The sequence below is a fragment of the Hippocampus zosterae genome, chromosome 16 (assembly GCF_025434085.1).
Source record: "Hippocampus zosterae strain Florida chromosome 16, ASM2543408v3, whole genome shotgun sequence".
Classification (NCBI taxonomy): Eukaryota; Metazoa; Chordata; class Actinopteri; order Syngnathiformes; family Syngnathidae; genus Hippocampus; species Hippocampus zosterae.
The window spans coordinates 7,493,050-7,509,959 of record NC_067466.1 but is presented as its reverse complement, the minus strand read 5'-3'; the positions used below and the strand labels follow the sequence as shown (position 1 = coordinate 7,509,959).

Genomic DNA, 16,910 nt, shown 5'->3' with positions numbered 1-16,910 from the left:
GGTAAAAAAGGTCAAGAGATAAAGCAAGGTACCCGGTTGCAAATGATGGAGGATTTCAATTAATTGCAATGCGATTAATACAGTTTAATTTAAGTATGTTTATTTTTTATTAAGCAGGTATAGTATTTGAATTGAACCCAGGGGTTCTTTGCCTTTTATTAAGGTCTTTATGGTTTTTTCTATTTTACAGTCCCTTTTATTGAGGTCTTTTTATTGTGAGGTCTTTTTATTGTTCTGTTGTACTCCATTCTTGTTTTTGCATTTATTGCTATATGTTCAAGTTGAAATAACATTCTTACAACCTGTATTTTGCATTTGTTCCGTGATTAGTGTCTTGAAATATTGGCATGGATCATTCCTTATGTTTTTATGAGACTTTAAAATCTGTCCGACTCACATTACCATGCACATGGTTTGCTAGATCATATGAGGGCATAGCTGAAGTCAAGTCAACCTTTCACAAATAGTGACATTTCATATTTTATAGTGACTAGACTGTGTTCACTCCATCCTCACAGGCTCGGCAGACCTGCACCAGATGTTCCCCACTCCTCCCTCCCTTGAGCAGCACATTATGGGCTACTCACCCATGAACATGTGTAGCAAAGAGTACGGCAGCATGGAGCCACCTCCTGGCATGACCACACTGGATGGAACCTCGTCTCTGGGGGGTCACTTCAAGATCGAGGTGGAGGAGAGTTTCTGTAGCCCAAAGCCTTCTGAGATCAAGGTCAGCCTTCAGCAATTTCTTAAATTTGTTTTGTGAAATTGCTTAGGAAACTACAATGGCTGAACTGATTCGACACATTTACACTTTGAGCCAGCGATTTATAACCGATCATAGCTCAGCTTCAGAAAACGGGCGGGCCGTGATTGGTCGTTCGTTACCTGACCCTTGAGCAACTTGTGATGTCACTTTCAGTTATGAGCAAGTGGCAAAATGGCTGCCCCAATATTAATCAGCATGCCCTGTTGAAACTCGTGGAGGCACATAGAAGATATGACTGTAAAGAACAAGAAAAATAAATCAGCTTCTTTACTCAACGTCTATGATAAATGTACTTCACCCATCCATTTTCTATACCACTTAAATTCATTTGGGTCACGGTTGAGCTGGAGCCTATGTGTGCTGACTTTGAGTGAGAGGCTGCACAGTGAAACACTTTTCAGTGTCACTCAAATTGATGGCGAGCAAATGAATTCCCATGCCGCCTTGATTTGCTTTTCTTTTCGGGAACACTGTAAATGAAATTGACTTCCTCTGCAGGTTCAGTTACTATATAAATATTCTGTTTGTTTTGCAGGACTATTCATTTGTGTACAAGCCAGAACTTTGCCAGGCGTTTGTGGGCTGCTCCATGTTTGCGCCATTGAAGTCATTACCCAGCCATTGTCTGCCGCCTATTAAACTACCAGAGGATTGCATCTACCGACCAAGCTGGACCATGGGCAGGGAGATGCTCAATCCCGTACCTGTCATGTCTGTCCTCAACAAAGACAGGTATAGCGCTTGTTTTGGATTTCACATTTTGACATTTTTTAAGCCCTTATAAGCACACAGTATCATTACACAATACGATATTGCATGTTATCATTTTTTGGAAGAATTTGTGGAGTGTCAAAAAAGTCCCAACACTAAAAGTATGTTAGGTTTTCAGACTCCCTCCGTTATTTGCAATTATCAAGTCTGTGATTGAAAGAGCAAAATACATCAATGCACTAAAAATGATTTTAACATTCTAAATAGTACACAAAGAAATGTCTTTCTTTACATTAAAGTTTCTCAATACGACCCGTGCCAGTTTGTGGGTAGGGCTAAAGGCATTCAGGGAACTATTGACAACAACTAGATGCACATGACTACGCTTAAATTAATATGATTCTGTTCAGTAGATGTAATCATACAACTTTACTACTGCATCGTTTTCCGAAATTTTGCACATGTGACAAACGCCTCAAAGATATGCGACTGCTTGTCAGAGATTTGCTTGGGTTCATATCCTCCTTGCATGCATACCTGAATAATTGCATACGCACACTGAGAAAGTGGATTCGTTTAGATTAATGTTAAGCGAATTGACCTTCTCAGTCAACTGAGGAGCACTCAGCTATATTGTTATTCACATCTCACACTAATAAATTAGCTTCCCCGGTCGTCAAATGTGCAGTGATGTCTTTTTCATAGATCTAAAATGCAGACGTCACTTTAGTCATTGCTCATGTTGACTCACTCAGCCGGTGAAGCATCTTTGTGACTCAAGCTTCTGCCATCTGTGCCCCGACATTCATCCCTATTTCCAAATCACTCAGATCTTTTTGCTTTTCTTTTTTTCATCCTGACTGATCCGAAATAGAGACTCGCGCAGAATTTTTATAAATGCCACAGGGTGGGATTGAATGTTAATTGCTGCTTTTCCTCCCATCTAGTGCCTGTTGTGTTGCTGCGCAATTTGCATTTGTTTAAGTTATCACTCATTTGGTCTCTCCCTGGGCACGTCCTTATGAAGCCTCTTCAATTTCCCAAGCAGAGCTGCCTCAGGTCCCGCAAGGAACTTAGTAAAATGAATCTCTGTTATGAAAAGGTGTTTATCAGAGGACAGCGTTTAACACTAACAGTTTGGTGTTTATGTAGTGTTTGTCACACTGCCTGTCTTACTTGCACATTGATATGCCAACATTTTAAAACCTCTGCATATCCGCTGCATATTTAATCGAAGTACCTTGTTTTGTTCTGAACATGTTTTGCTGCTTGTTGTAAACCAATCCTGTATTTATCTTTTCATGCTTGGTCAGGGAACACAAGGTTTGCCGACTCATAAACAAACACAAATTTGTACTTACCCGAATGAGATCACCCAAAGCACTGATCTTACAACCGGCTTGTTTTGAACAAACATTATTCAACGATTGTGGCTTGGTTTAAGTATGGATCGTGTTGCTATTTATGAACAGGGCACAAACATTGAGAGTCACGAAATAGGACTGATTGCAAAAGGAGAACCATATGACTGCTACTTGCTTATCAATGGCCTGTTATGCGTGTCATAGTCTAATCGCTAAACCAGGTTAATAGTAAAGTCATAATTAAATATTTGGATGTACAAGACTTCTCTGCAGTGAATGTGAACCCCTTCAAGCAAACAAAAAAAGGAAGTATGGCAGTAAATAAAATTATTGTGCCACCGGTCAACACATCCTTACGCAAATTAGTTCATTGTGTGATGTTGAAACATGATGTGTCGCTAGCCCCAAAATGGGCTGGGCTGTGCTGGGAGGGAAAAGTGTCTGCACTAAAAACAACTTGGCCAACATCCAAATAATCATACTTAACAATCTTGTAACAATGTGTCGCTGCCGCCTTTGAGATCATGTCCCGTTTAGGAACGTGCCCTGTCTGCATTCATGCGGGGACTTCTTTGCAATAGGCCGCTGCCAGGTGTTGTTGCTTACATGCAGCTGGGGGGGAAACAATGAGCTCCCTCACTCTCCAACTCCGTCCTCACAGTTGGTCGCCAGCCTAAAAATAAGCCTTCCTCAGAGGGGCGCTTGAGGAAATGTTTTTACAGTAGAACATCTCTCGTAGAACTTTTTTTTTTTTGGGGGGGGTGTTCAGAGTTCGCTGACGTCCACTAATAGCACCAGTGACAATGAGCTTGTTGACAAAATCACTGCAATCAGTGTTGCCAGGTTTGTGATTGGGCGACTTGGATTTTTCCCATCTCTTTTGCGATTATTTTTCGAATCGACATGCGTGTCTTTGGAATGTGGGAGGAAGCGGGAGTATCCGGAGAAAGAGGAGAGCATGCAAACTTCACTCAGAAGGTCCTCAACTGAGATTTGATCAAGATGTCATTCTGTTTACTGTCATTCTCGCACATAAAACATATTATATATATTAAATAGCTCGAATTTGCAAAGAAATATGACTCAATATGAGTTTGCCCTCAAGCACTTCATGATTCCCGGTGGTGTATTTATGACAGGTGGGTAAATAATTGTGATCTGCGCTGTATATAGTAAGAATAGGGACCGAACCTATCCACAAATATATAATTGATGCCCCTTTAAAGTGCATTGGCGGGAGCGTTTTTTTGACCCCCAAAGATTCTTCCCAACATTCAATCAATAAAATATTGAAAAACATCCATGGATGTGCGAATCGGCAGGTGCTGAACCGCAAATATTTAAGTGTCCACTCAAATATAATGTATTAGCAGTATTAACTTTGATTACTTTTAAATCTTCCCCTTTCTTAAAAGCAAAGTGTGTTTCAACTTTCAATTGCTGTCATTTTTTTCATGTGTTCTTTTGTCTCTCTTCTCCCAGTAATATCCCAAGTGTGGGCAGTACTCTGGACCAGGAATACAACCAGAGCTACACCCCGCAAACTCACACGCCCTTCATGTCCAACAGCGCTCCACCAAGTAACAGCGGCACTGGCATCCTGCCTTCCCCCGCCACGCCACGTTTTTCAGCGCCTACCCCACGTACGCCGCGCACTCCACGCACACCTCGAGGTCCCGCCAGCGTCCAGGGCTCACTCAAGTACGAGAACTCAGACCTGTACTCGCCAGCCTCCACCCCCTCTACCTGTCGACCGCTCAACTCAGTGGAGCCAGCCACCGTCGCTCCTGTCCCAGAGGCTCACAGTCTCTACGTCACCCTCATTCTCTCCGAGTCAGTCATGAACCTCTTCAAGGACTGCAACTTTGACAGCTGCTGCATCTGCGTTTGTAACATGAACATCAAAGGAGCCGACGTGGGCGTGTATCTCAGCGACCCCATCAGTGAGGCCCAGGAAGCCTGCAGCTGTGGTTTCAGTGCTGTGGTCAACAGGCGGTACGGCAACGGCTCAGGCCTCTTCCTAGAGGACGAGCTGGATATCATCGGCCGTGGTTCGGATGTCAGCCGCGAGGCAGAAAGGCGCTTTGAGGAGCTGCGGCTCTCCTCGCTGGATAGAACCGGCGTTGGGAGGGGAGACCGTCCCCCGGATGAACTGATTCTGCTAATGCAGGACCAGTGTACCAACCCCTTTTCGCCGATTTCAGGCCCGGATGACGGAGCGACACGTGGAGCGAAGGGCGGCCATGTGCCACCCTGTGTTAGGGTGGAGGAGAGGGATTTTCACAGTGACTGCTACATGGCCCTGGAGCACGGCAGGCAGTTTATGGACAACATGTCAGGTGGAAAGGTGGACGAGGCACTGGTCAAAAGCACTTGTCTACACCACTGGTCCAAACAAAACGGTAAGACATAATTGCAAATGGTTTGCTCGATTATTCAATATCATCGCATTCTTAATATTCTGTTTAATTGAAGAATTGTCCTGCCTTTTAATCGTTATTGCCTTTATTCCTCCGTTCTCCAGCAGTGGACGTGAGTGCGCTGTGCTCTCAGGACGTGCTTCGAGTATTGATGTCTCTACAGCCTGTGCTCCAAGATGCCATCCAGAAGAAAAGGACTGTGCGTTCCTGGGGTGTTCAGGGCCCACTCACCTGGCAGCAGTTTCACAAAATGGCTGGACGGGGCTCTTACGGTAAATCGGTTAATGTGATGATGAGTTTGTGATTACCTGGAAACAGTATGCAGAGGTTTGACTCGGTCTATTATTTTGAAAGCCAACTCAAATTTTAGCGAGTGCCAATTATTTAAAGCGACGTGCTGTGATTGTCACATGTTCAATTTATGTAAAAAAGAAATGTCAACATAACTTGATAATGTTATGCAAAACCACCAAACGAGAGCAGGGGAAGCGCTCAGTCCCGGAGCCAAAAAACCTTCAATTACTACAAGATTCCTCCTCACCCACCTATCATTAATACACATTACGACTATTGTAGAGTACTGTGGTACTATACCTCATGATAGAGGTAGTCTTAAAAATCAATAAAAAACACCTCAGTGTCACTTTCTTGTAGCGGAAGACTTAATGCAAATTGCCTTAGAGATGAGACGAGTGTGCACACGTCACGCCATCGAGTGACATAAATAAGAAGAAATGACCAGGGATTTAAAAATAGAGAAATCAACTCCATTTTCAAACGTTTGAGTCATGTTTTTTTCCCTCTTTGTGTGATCTGTTCACCTCTTCTGTTTCATTCTCACAGGTACAGATGAGTCTCCTGAGCCACTGCCCATCCCCACCTTCCTAGTGGGTTACGAGTATGACTTTGTGGTGCTGTCTCCCTTTGGTTTACCCTATTGGGAGAAGCTGTTGCTGGATCCCTTTGGCGCCCAGCGGGACGTTGGGTATTTGGTGGTGTGTCCAGACAATGAGGCTCTGCTCAGCGGTGCAAAGAGCCTCTTCAGGGACCTCACAGCTGTCTATGAGGTATAGAAGGATGAAATGCTTTCGTATTTGCACTGGTCTAATGTTTATTTACGTGTTCCTTCACTGGTTTAGCTGTCGTACGGCTGTAAAATATATACTACCGCGTTCCCAGAATGTCACACCCTAATTTACATTCATCACTAATCTAATGAAATGCTACAACTTGTATTTTTGTCATGTTATTTGCCACCAAGATCTTGTCCTGATGAAGAACGGACCACTGTTCAGTATTTTCCAGCACATTGCACCATTGCAGTAATTATTGATGTCGTTAAATTCTAGATTTAGATCAAAGTCCATTGATGTAAAAATAAATTCATTCAATATTAAAATTTTCTTCAGACAACTTTCGGGGCAAATTTGAAAGTCTACACTGCCAATTTCCCCACGGATGAATAATGTATTCTCATTCTGATTACTGCAGGCCAATTATTTGACTGTTATCAGAATCAGTCTTCGAATATTACTACTAACTATTGATCAACACACAAAAAAGACAATACAATACTTTTTCCTATGAAAATCACTTGCATCTTCCTTGACCCATTGATAGCATCGTACATCCTTTATGGAGTTGTCTGCCAGCAATTTACTGCAGGACAGGCGCTGGATAAACAAACTACTTAGGAGAGCCAGCGCTCACCTGGGTCAGCTTCTGGACACAGTGAAGGTGTTGCATGTTTGAAGAATGGCAGCCAAGCTGTCATCTCTCATACCCAACACATGTCACACCGTGCTGCGCACTCAATGACCGCACTGGTTAGCTTTTGAGCAACATGGTGTGGTACCCACAGGTGCCAAAAGGAACAGTCAAGATGATGATCCTTCCTTCTAACTGCTATCAGGGTTTATGATTTAATGTGGCTCCCATCGGATCGCTCGAAGACAGTCCGATTTACAATATTACCGTATTGGCCCGAATATAAGACGGTGTTTTTTGCATTGAAAAAAGATGTGGGGGTCATCTTATATACGGGGTCTAGACATTATACCCATTCACGACGCTGATGGCACCAAATATCAATGAAGCGAATGCTGAACTTGACTCCCCAGGCCAAAGTGTGAACCGCTGCCACGAAGAATAAAAATAAAAATAGCGGTAAGAAGGAAAAGAGAAGAAAATAATAGAAGAGATAACAGAAAATGATGAAACTTGGTGACAATCTGAAGAAAAGTGGGTCGAAGATCGGCCAGGTTAACCGGCAACTGAGGAGAAGTTATGATGTCAATTACATTTCAGAATCAGATTCGGAAAACTTTATTTATCACCGTGGGGCAATTAGGACATAACATTTCATAAACCAGAAGCCATTCATTTACGAATGTGATTGCCCTTTCGTTTACATATTTAAATGTTCAGATTTGAATGAGGCAAAATAACATGTTTTCTCTCAAATATATTGTTAGAATCACTTGTTTCAGATGTACTGTAATTATTTTCTGTCTAAAAATTAATTTGGTGTTCAAAAAGTCTTTTTTTCAAACTTGAGTGTTGAAAAAGAGGGGGTCGTCTTATAATCAGGGCCGTCTTATATTCGGGCCAATACGGTAATATCTGTACACTGATCATAGCGCAATATTTATATTATGTGTACAGAAATGTTTTCAACGTTGGTTATCTGTTCATGTTTGGCATGCGTCACTTAAACTTAAATTTTCATAATCTTGCTGCTGTAACATGGAATCCCCACGGTGTGAATTAAAACAAATCTTTTGTTTCCTTTCTACAGTCGTGTCGACTTGGCCAACATCGGCCCATATCCAAAGGCTACCCTGATGGAATAGTCCTTGTCGGTGGCAGTGGAGCTAAAAGCTTTGAGGACCAGCCAGTCAGCGACTGGTTCCTCAAGGCTGCCAGCAGCAACGACGACGCCTTCACAAAGCTCAAACTCTATGCACAAGTGTGCCGCCACAGCCTCGGTAAGGGGAGCCTTATGATCTGCATCTGTTGCTCAGTTTTTGGCTTCGTCTGCTCTTTACTCTTTCCCACTCTTGACCCTACTCTCTTTTTGTTGCAAAAAGAAAAGCGAAAGAGCCTTAGTGAATTGAAAATACGTCTTAAAAATGTGAAAGCTGAGTGTTCAGTTGAGGTGCTTTTATTCTCTCAAATTTAATCTTTGTCACCCAGTAATGTCTCCATCTTGTTCTTTTTAGCTCCATACCTCGCATCACAACCATTGGATAGTTCTCTCCTCATGCAACCAAGTCCCCCGTCGTTATCCAACCAGTCATTATCTGCGCCCCTGACGGGATCCGCCTCCAGCTCAGTTGGCCAGCAGGGTGCAATGCACGGCTCCTCGGTCCCCAACAGCAACAGCAACAGCAGCTCCGTATCATCCAACAGTCTGGTGACATCATCCGGACAGCCTAACGGCGGGATGCCGTCTGCCAAAGCAAGCTCCTTTACCCCCTTTGGAACCATAGGCAGCCAAAACCAGGGGGGTGGCCCTCAAAGTGGCCAGGTGGGACCGCAGGCTGGAACCCAGAATATTAGCACCTCAGGCGACAATTCAAACAGCCAGACCCCCACAGAACCCCCAGAAAGGTATGGCATGCCATGACAGCATATAAAAGCTGATCATATGTCACTGGTTCGCTTCTAAAGATCAGAAATAATCAAATACCTGACTTGTGTCATGAAATGGATTTGTGCGGTGCCCCCACAGCACTTTGGATCGTGACAAGATTGGCGTACCCACAAATGGCGACTCCCACGCCATCACCTATCCACCGGCCATTGTTGTTTACATCGTGGACCCTTTCAGCTACGAGGATTCTGAAGGCAGCCCGGGCTCAGTGCCAACACAGTCTAGTGTGTGGACGCTTGGTTTGTTACGCTGCTACCTTGAGATGCTTCAGTTGCTTCCCGCACCGATCCGTAATTCCATTTTTGTACAGGTGGGTCAACTTTCTAATCATCGTGCGACCCTTGTGAGGATAAGTGGATTAGAAAAGGGATGGATGGATGTTTTTATGCCCTTCATACCTTTTTTTTCTTGTTACAGATTGTGCCCTGCCAATATCTACTTCAGCCTGTGAGAAGTGAAGACCGCCACATCTACGTTCAGCACCTCAAATCTTTAGCCTTCTCCGTCTTTGCTCAGTGCAGGCGGCCTCTGCCCATTTCCACCAATGTCAAATCGCTAACGGGCTTTGGCCCGGGTTTAGCCATTGACACAGCACTTAAAAGCTCAGAGGTAAAATAAATATATTTTCAGCAGTTTCTTTTTCTTATGTAATTGTACTATTTTAATTAGTTGTTTTAGTTCTGCTTCTTCTTCAAACGTGTTCCTTCCATTTCTCTGGAGACATGACTTGACCTAAAATGATCCTTTCAGCCCTGGTCCAAAAAAAGTTGATTTTGCACTCAAGATCATTTTTGTTTGTTGGAACAAGGCAGAGCAAATTTCTAACATTCTGCTACTCCAAAGTTTTCTTTCTATTTTCTGGCTAACTTCACAAGAACCCCTAATGGGCTTTCATACAGGCTCTAATTCGCCACTGCTACATTTTCCCTTGAATACACTTGCCTTGCTTGAAAAAGTGTGACATAAGTGCAATTGTGTGATCATTTTCTTCTTAATTTTGTCTCGATGTCCTGCTTCCATTTGAGCACATGCAAAATATCCTCATGTTCACTGCTAAAATGTGTTGCCTTTTTGCAGAGACCGGAGTGTGTGCGTCTGTACACACCTCCATTCATCCTTGCACCTGTTAAGGACAAGCAGACCGAGCTCGGGGAGGCATTCGGCGAGGCGTCGCAGAAATACAATGTGCTGTTTGTGGGATACTGTCTCTCCCATGACCAGCGCTGGCTCCTTGCCACGTGCACTGACCAGTATGGGGAACTCCTGGAGACCTGCATCATCAACATCGATGTGCCCAACAGGTAGAATCATCGTTGTTGTAAAACCATCTTATTTCCGAATCCCCGCATCCTGCTTCTGTTATTTCCAATTGTCATATCGCTACTTTTATATGAATACTGTGACTTTGCCCATCAATTACATCGAAAGAGTTGTCAAATTTGCCTTTTTTCCTGAGGCATGGAGCATATAACTATCAGTCGTGCTCACTGCTCATATTCTTGAGAAGTATGCGTTTTGACTAAAACTGCTGTTTTTGTACTCGACTCTGACACATTTATGAACACTGAAGAATGACTGCACGCATGTTTTTCCGCATTGCTCAGGGCCAGGAGGAAAAAGGGCTCTGTTCGACGCCTTGGCTTGCAAAAGCTGTGGGATTGGTGCTTGGGACTAGTGCAGATGACATCGGTGCCCTGGAGAGTGGTAATTGGACGGCTGGGCAGGATAGGACACGGCGAGTTGAAAGGTGACTGTCAATGTCGGGGCAAAATTCTCGACTGTTTGTTTTTCTTCATTTGACACGCCTTGTGCTCTTCTCGTCACATGTCAGACTGGAGTATATTGCTGAGTAGAAGAAACCTTCAGTCACTGAGTCGCCGTCTGAAGGAAATGTGTCGAATGTGTGGCATCTCTTCCTCGGATACTCCCTGCATCCTAAGTGTGTGCTTAGTTGCCATGGAACCTCAGGGTTCCTTCATCATCATGCCAGGTAACACACAAAATGGAGACTATGAATTCACTGACGGTATCCGTTTGAGTGTGTCCTGTTCATTCGAGTCATGACAACAGCCATGTCTTGTGAGTTTTTGTGTATTTGCTTGTGTGGGTACGGCGTGATGGATGGCAGAGGCACATCACAATGCTTGTCACCTCCTAGTCCAGAGCAAATTGATGGCGGGGAAGATGGTGTACTTTTTTGCTCATAAAGCACTACCTCTCAGATGCCCATTGACCTAAATGCTGTGTGGTGGGGAGCTCGATCAATAGGTTTATTTTGGGAAACCAGTGAGTGAGGGATTGTCAGTGCAACACACCAGGATTGAGTGATGGAATGAAGATGCCTACTTTCTTAACTCATTCACTCCCAAAGACGTTTTTAAACGTCTTTTCAGACTTGGTCCAGAATTGGCTGGTCCTAAATGAGTTCAAATCACTTGAAGATAAAATAAAGCTGTCGGTGCCACATTTCCAAATCTACACACATTAAAATGTAAGTTCAACACCAATCTCCAATCACTGGAAATCAATGCTCTCCGTATGAAATACATATGTACATACAGTACATTTGACAATAAAGTTGATCCAATCCAATTCAAATGCCGATTTGATATTCAATAAACGACCTTGAGTTTAATTTTGCAATCGTTCAACATTAGAATAAATGTATTTCATTTTGTCATTCTAGTAGACAATGTGGTAGATGATTTTTATTTACCGTATTTACTTTTGGGACGGGAGAGATGATGAATAGATTTTGCTCCTCACAAAGTGCAATACTGGAAACTTCAACCACAGTGTTGCACACGTTTCAAAATGAATGCCCATCCATCTAATATTGTTAGTCCAAGGAGAGCATTATATTCTTGACAGTTGGCAGGCTAACAAAGTAGAGCAAATGGACTGGCCTGTTGGGGCATTTTCACATCTGCAGCTCCAGAATTTGTATAGTGAAGATAGATTGACAGACAAGACTTTAACTCTATATAATTATTTCCACTTCCTGTTCTTGATCCCGTAAGGGAAATGAAGGTATCACAACAGCAGTACTCACACAGTATAAACACACGCATATATTACAACACATGATAGGGCAGCAACATATGTGTGATATTGAATTTAAAAAGCATTCTTACATTGTTTTATTCTCTTGTCACTCAGTTTTATGAACCACTCTCTTTCTATCTCTCCCATTAGACTCTGTGTCGACAGGCTCAGTGTTTGGCCGCAGCACCACCCTGAACATGCAGACACCCCAGCTGAACACGCCCCAGGACACCTCCTGCACGCACATCTTAGTCTTCCCCACCTCTGCCTTTGTCCAAGTGGCCAGCTCGAATTACACCAACATCGACACCAATATCGACATTCTTAATGCTACCACAGGTCAGACGCACGTTGCCATTCTCTGCAGTTCACCTTTCATTGACATTCTCATCCGAATATACGTACTGAATGCTGCTCCTTCAAGCATCTTCTGTGAACGTAACATTCTAGCAGAGAAAAAAAAGGTGTCAGGACCTAATTTTTCTTCTACTACTCTTCTACTTAGATGGATCTGACGATATTGGAGGCATCTTTGCTCTTCTGGACCCAGAGAATGAGTTGGTGGATCCCGACATCATCAACATCTCACCCAACACGTCACCAGTACATTCACCAGGTTCCCATTATCACCATGGAGGTGATGACAGTAAGGTAAGATTCTCGGATCTTCTTCGCTGTATTAAATTTTAGAACAGAGGGTCTTCGGTTTACATTCCTATGACAGCAACATATAACATTTTGTTGTTTATCACTAGCCTACGGTAGCAGAGTAGTAAAGTCAAAAATGACAAGTGCTGTATTTAGGGATCAAAAAGGCCACAGGATAGGAGTAAAGCACGATTTTTCTTTGACTTTTTTTTCCTAAGACTTATGCAAGTGAAGCTCCTCCCCTCACTTCACCCTAGTTCCATTGCAACAAGATGTCACAAGACGGCGCCAAACCAAGAACTTTATTTTACACAAGGCTTTAGCATGAGCACAGAAAGAGTGAAACGGTTAATTTTTCAGCAAATGATGTTGACTAGTTTAAAAAAAGAGCAAATAGTATGAAATATCGAAAAAGATCAAATAGTATGAAATATGCACTTCTAGGCCATGCGTACAAAACAGCCAAATGCAAAAAAGTACGACGGTAACTGAATTACAACTACTACCACTGTACTAGTGGTAAACGTAACCAAGTGGGCTTTTTTTCTACAGCACTGAACTTATCAAGGGACGATATAAGCAAATAAATTAATCAATCAATTACTTAAAAACCTAAATTGCATCCATGTATAGATAGATAAAGCCTAGTGACCAACCGAAATGAAACACTTTGCAATTGAAATTGCACTCTACTGCAAGGTCAATTTGAATTATGCCGTAGATTCGTTGTTCAGCCCTTGAATCGTAATATGTCAGGACCATTGTTAACCGAGGACCGACGCCTTTAACAGTCGATTTTATTTTGTTAACTTTCAATTTGCACACTGCACATCATCTGAGGTTACCCATAAAACTAACTTGAAATATGCTCCTTTTCCAGGGCCAGAGTGCAGACCGCATGGAGTCTCGTGAGGAGGTGCCAAACCTCCTGCAGCAACCCCTCGCTCTCGGCTACTTTGTGTCCACGGCCAAAGCTGGCCCACTGCCCGACTGGTTCTGGTCAGCCTGTCCGCAGGCTCAGAACCAGTGTCCACTCTTCCTCAAGGTATGGAGGCTCTGCTGACCCACACATGATCCCTTTTTGTTAGTTTTCCCAGAAAGGAATGGTGGAAAATGTGAGCCGCTTGCATTATAATAAGCCTATTAGAAATGTACTGACTGGTTACAGCTGTTTACGGTCCATCTGTAAAAGTAAATGTGTCAGAATTTCTGACACATTTATGTACAGTAGGTAATGTTCATTTTTAATAGACTCAGAAAGGTACCGGTATTCGTTTGTTTTTTTTAAACAAACCTTGCAAAAATGCTTTAAAAAATGCTCATAAAAAATCAAAATTATGAAAATAAAAAGTCAACAAACATGCAAATGCATGGGTTTCAAACCCCGAGAAGACAGAAGTGTCTCAATTGGCACTGACACCGGTTCTTATTACACATGAGTTGGCCTAATATTTTTTTGTGGATTTGCAATGATATGCAGGGAAAGTGAGTTTATTTTTGTGGGGGGAAAAAGGTACAAAATGAGTTCTTGAACCTAATTTTTGGTTTCTTGTTTAGCGGTTTTGTGTCGTTCTTGCAAAGTAATTTTTTTGCAATGGAAAAAAAAGAACTAGGTTATTATTTTATGTTTGCTGTATTTTGCACATCTGTGGAATCATGCCTTCATTTCTAAGAGAGTGGAATGACCTTATTGTATACAGTGTATATGACACCAGGTCTTTCCCCCTCCCCCTGCCCTCCCCCATACTCTGTCTCTCTCACTCCCAGGCCTCTTTGCACCTCCATGTGTCTTCAGTGCAATCAGATGAGCTCCTGCACAGCAGACACTCCCACCCCCTTGACTCCAATCAGACCTCAGATGTACTACGGTAAACAGCAACTAAACATATAACTGCTCCGATTGCACTGTGGGATTCTTGGCACTGGTGAAAACTACCGTGCAACATTTTTTTTTCTGTGCTGAACTTGACTTTTGTGTTTATACTTTGAGTATTTATTTTCCTCATAATTAATTTGTCTCTGTCAAAAGAGGCTTGTTAGGTTTTTTTTCAATCTCTTAGGATTATAAGACAAAAAGACGACATTCATAGAGAGAGTTAGATTCAATCGCAATTGAGATATTGATTGATTGAGATCAGATGGAGCTGGATGAATTTGAACCAGGGAGCACCGATGATAATGGCAAAAGACTTGAAGCAGTTTTTCCTCATGGCATGCCAAAAAGCTACCTGCTTCTGACCTTGAATTTTTTTTGTCTCCACTGATTTTAGCAACTGTACCAATTTATGGAGGAATATTTTAACTCGGACTTGTCAAACATTCGGAGAAGGGGATCCTCGTGTAGTCAGATTGAAAGTGGCCAAAACCAACCAAACTTAACTACCGGTATTTGGACAGATTGTAATTTGGGGCAAATCTTGTCATGTTGTCAAAAAAAACACAGTTGAGGTGTGGTTTTTCAGTTGTTATTGGCTAATTTAGAATTCTACTTCGTTCACATTAGCAAAGTTGTTTCGATAGCATAAAAGTCAAGCCAAGCAGAGCTTGCTTTTAAAAAAAGAAAACATAACGTGTAAAATAATTTTGTACTTTTGTAATTAGGTACATTTTATTGTTGATACTTTTGATATTTCTATTTAGTCACAGGAGTTAAATCACCACTGCTTTTACCGCACTTTAGCCTGTGGCTAGGCTACTTTTGCCAAGTCCCGATTCTTGAATTTCAAATTATGTCAGTGAAACAAGAATTGAGCACCGCACCTCATACACATTTTGCGAAGATGAGTCATTGAGAACTTGAATGAAAAGAATATACGTGTGTGACACCATATCTATTTGTATTCTGTGCCCTGTTAGCTTTGTGCTGGAGCAGTACAACGCCCTCTCTTGGCTGACATGCGACCCGGCGACACAGGACCGACGATCATGCCTGCCCATTCACTTTGTGGTGCTGAACCAGATGTACAACTTCATCACGAACATGTTGTAGCCACTCATAGGAGAGACATTTCAAGAAGAGAAGTCCAAAGCGATAACTCTAAAGGGGTTTCACCACACCGACCGGAGCACAGCGTTGGTTCTCATTCCGAGATAGATTTTGATGGTTGTCGCCCTTGGCGCAAAGACATGCACAAATAGACGAGGAAATAAGTTACAGTGATGGGTAGATCAGAGAACATGAACGTGAGAGAGCGACAGATTGGTTGTCATGTATTGTTTTGTTTTTTTAAACATGGCAGCGCACGCACTGGCCAGTCAGCATTTGGGAAAGATGTCTACGTGTAAAGAGATAAAGGGATGTACTTGATCGAGAAAATAACTTTTAAAGAATGGATTTTTTGGCTTTGCAGCCTAAAATTCCTTTTAATTCGTTTGAATGAAATTGAATCCAAACGAATAGCCTGCATCGATCTTATTTATTGTATGTTTTGAAATGTATTATTTCTTAACCGCTTTTATAAGTATATATAAAGAGAGATATATCAATGGAGAAGGTTTGTATCACCTTCTTGCTTTAAAGCAATTGGTCTAAAGATATATGTAATCATCTTACTTAAGAACTGAGAAACTATTGCAGAAAACAAAAACAAAAGACAGTCCCGGTAGGTTGCTTTCAGAGTATTATTTTTTTGTAATGGAGAAAAAGACTATTTGTATTGTCACAATGTACAGAAGTGGAGAATTATGAATTACAGCAAAGCTGTTGCTACATAGGAATTGTACAGCAATGAACTTCACTGTGTTCTAATAAAGAGGTACATTGTTGTATATAGTATTTTATACCACACATTTAGACACAAAAACCAAACTGCAATCTATATAAATAATTATATATATGAATGCCATGCCAGCAGTTGGTGCTGTGGCTTCTGTTTTAGGAATAAAATGTGTCAACATATTTTCCTGTGCTTGTTGTATTTATTGCTTTGAGGAGGAAGGAATGGTTGCACAGTTGGTCAGGCGCACCATGAGAAAGGTGGGCAAATTATGGCAAACGCTTGCAAATTGTTTCCCACAGGTTTGACTTACAGCATAAAATGATCATTCATTATATTGTTGTTCTTGGCTCTTTACCTCTAATTGGCCAATGTCGCCTTTCAGTATTTGGCAGCTCTACCTATGTCACTTTTCTTGAGTGTGGACATTTTTGTGTGGTGTTAAATGAACTTCCAACTTCATTTATTTAACTTCCTAGATGGAGTTTGGATGTTTTGTATGCTTGTGTGAGTTTTCCCCAGGTAAACCGGCTTCCTTGCACCCCCCCCCCCCCCCAAAAAAAACACATTTTAATTGAGAGC

General features: G+C 42.2%; 1 protein-coding gene across 1 annotated transcript in view; it reads left to right on the top strand.

Moving 5' to 3' along the window:
• Nucleotides 1–16,510, top strand: part of med13a (mediator complex subunit 13a) — a 76,846-nt gene extending 60,336 nt beyond the window's left edge. The window contains exons 15-31 of the mRNA XM_052047719.1: nt 519–730; nt 1,305–1,501; nt 4,327–5,246; nt 5,369–5,536; nt 6,108–6,331; nt 8,062–8,251; nt 8,486–8,876; nt 8,998–9,229; nt 9,337–9,528; nt 9,997–10,220; nt 10,524–10,666; nt 10,751–10,909; nt 12,115–12,303; nt 12,470–12,615; nt 13,493–13,657; nt 14,380–14,480; nt 15,469–16,510. Coding sequence (XP_051903679.1) covers nt 519–730; nt 1,305–1,501; nt 4,327–5,246; nt 5,369–5,536; nt 6,108–6,331; nt 8,062–8,251; nt 8,486–8,876; nt 8,998–9,229; nt 9,337–9,528; nt 9,997–10,220; nt 10,524–10,666; nt 10,751–10,909; nt 12,115–12,303; nt 12,470–12,615; nt 13,493–13,657; nt 14,380–14,480; nt 15,469–15,601 — 3,986 coding nt within the window. The 3' untranslated portion in view covers nt 15,602–16,510. The remainder of the gene's footprint in view (nt 1–518; nt 731–1,304; nt 1,502–4,326; nt 5,247–5,368; nt 5,537–6,107; nt 6,332–8,061; nt 8,252–8,485; nt 8,877–8,997; nt 9,230–9,336; nt 9,529–9,996; nt 10,221–10,523; nt 10,667–10,750; nt 10,910–12,114; nt 12,304–12,469; nt 12,616–13,492; nt 13,658–14,379; nt 14,481–15,468) is intronic.
• Nucleotides 16,511–16,910: the final 400 nt, after the last annotated feature.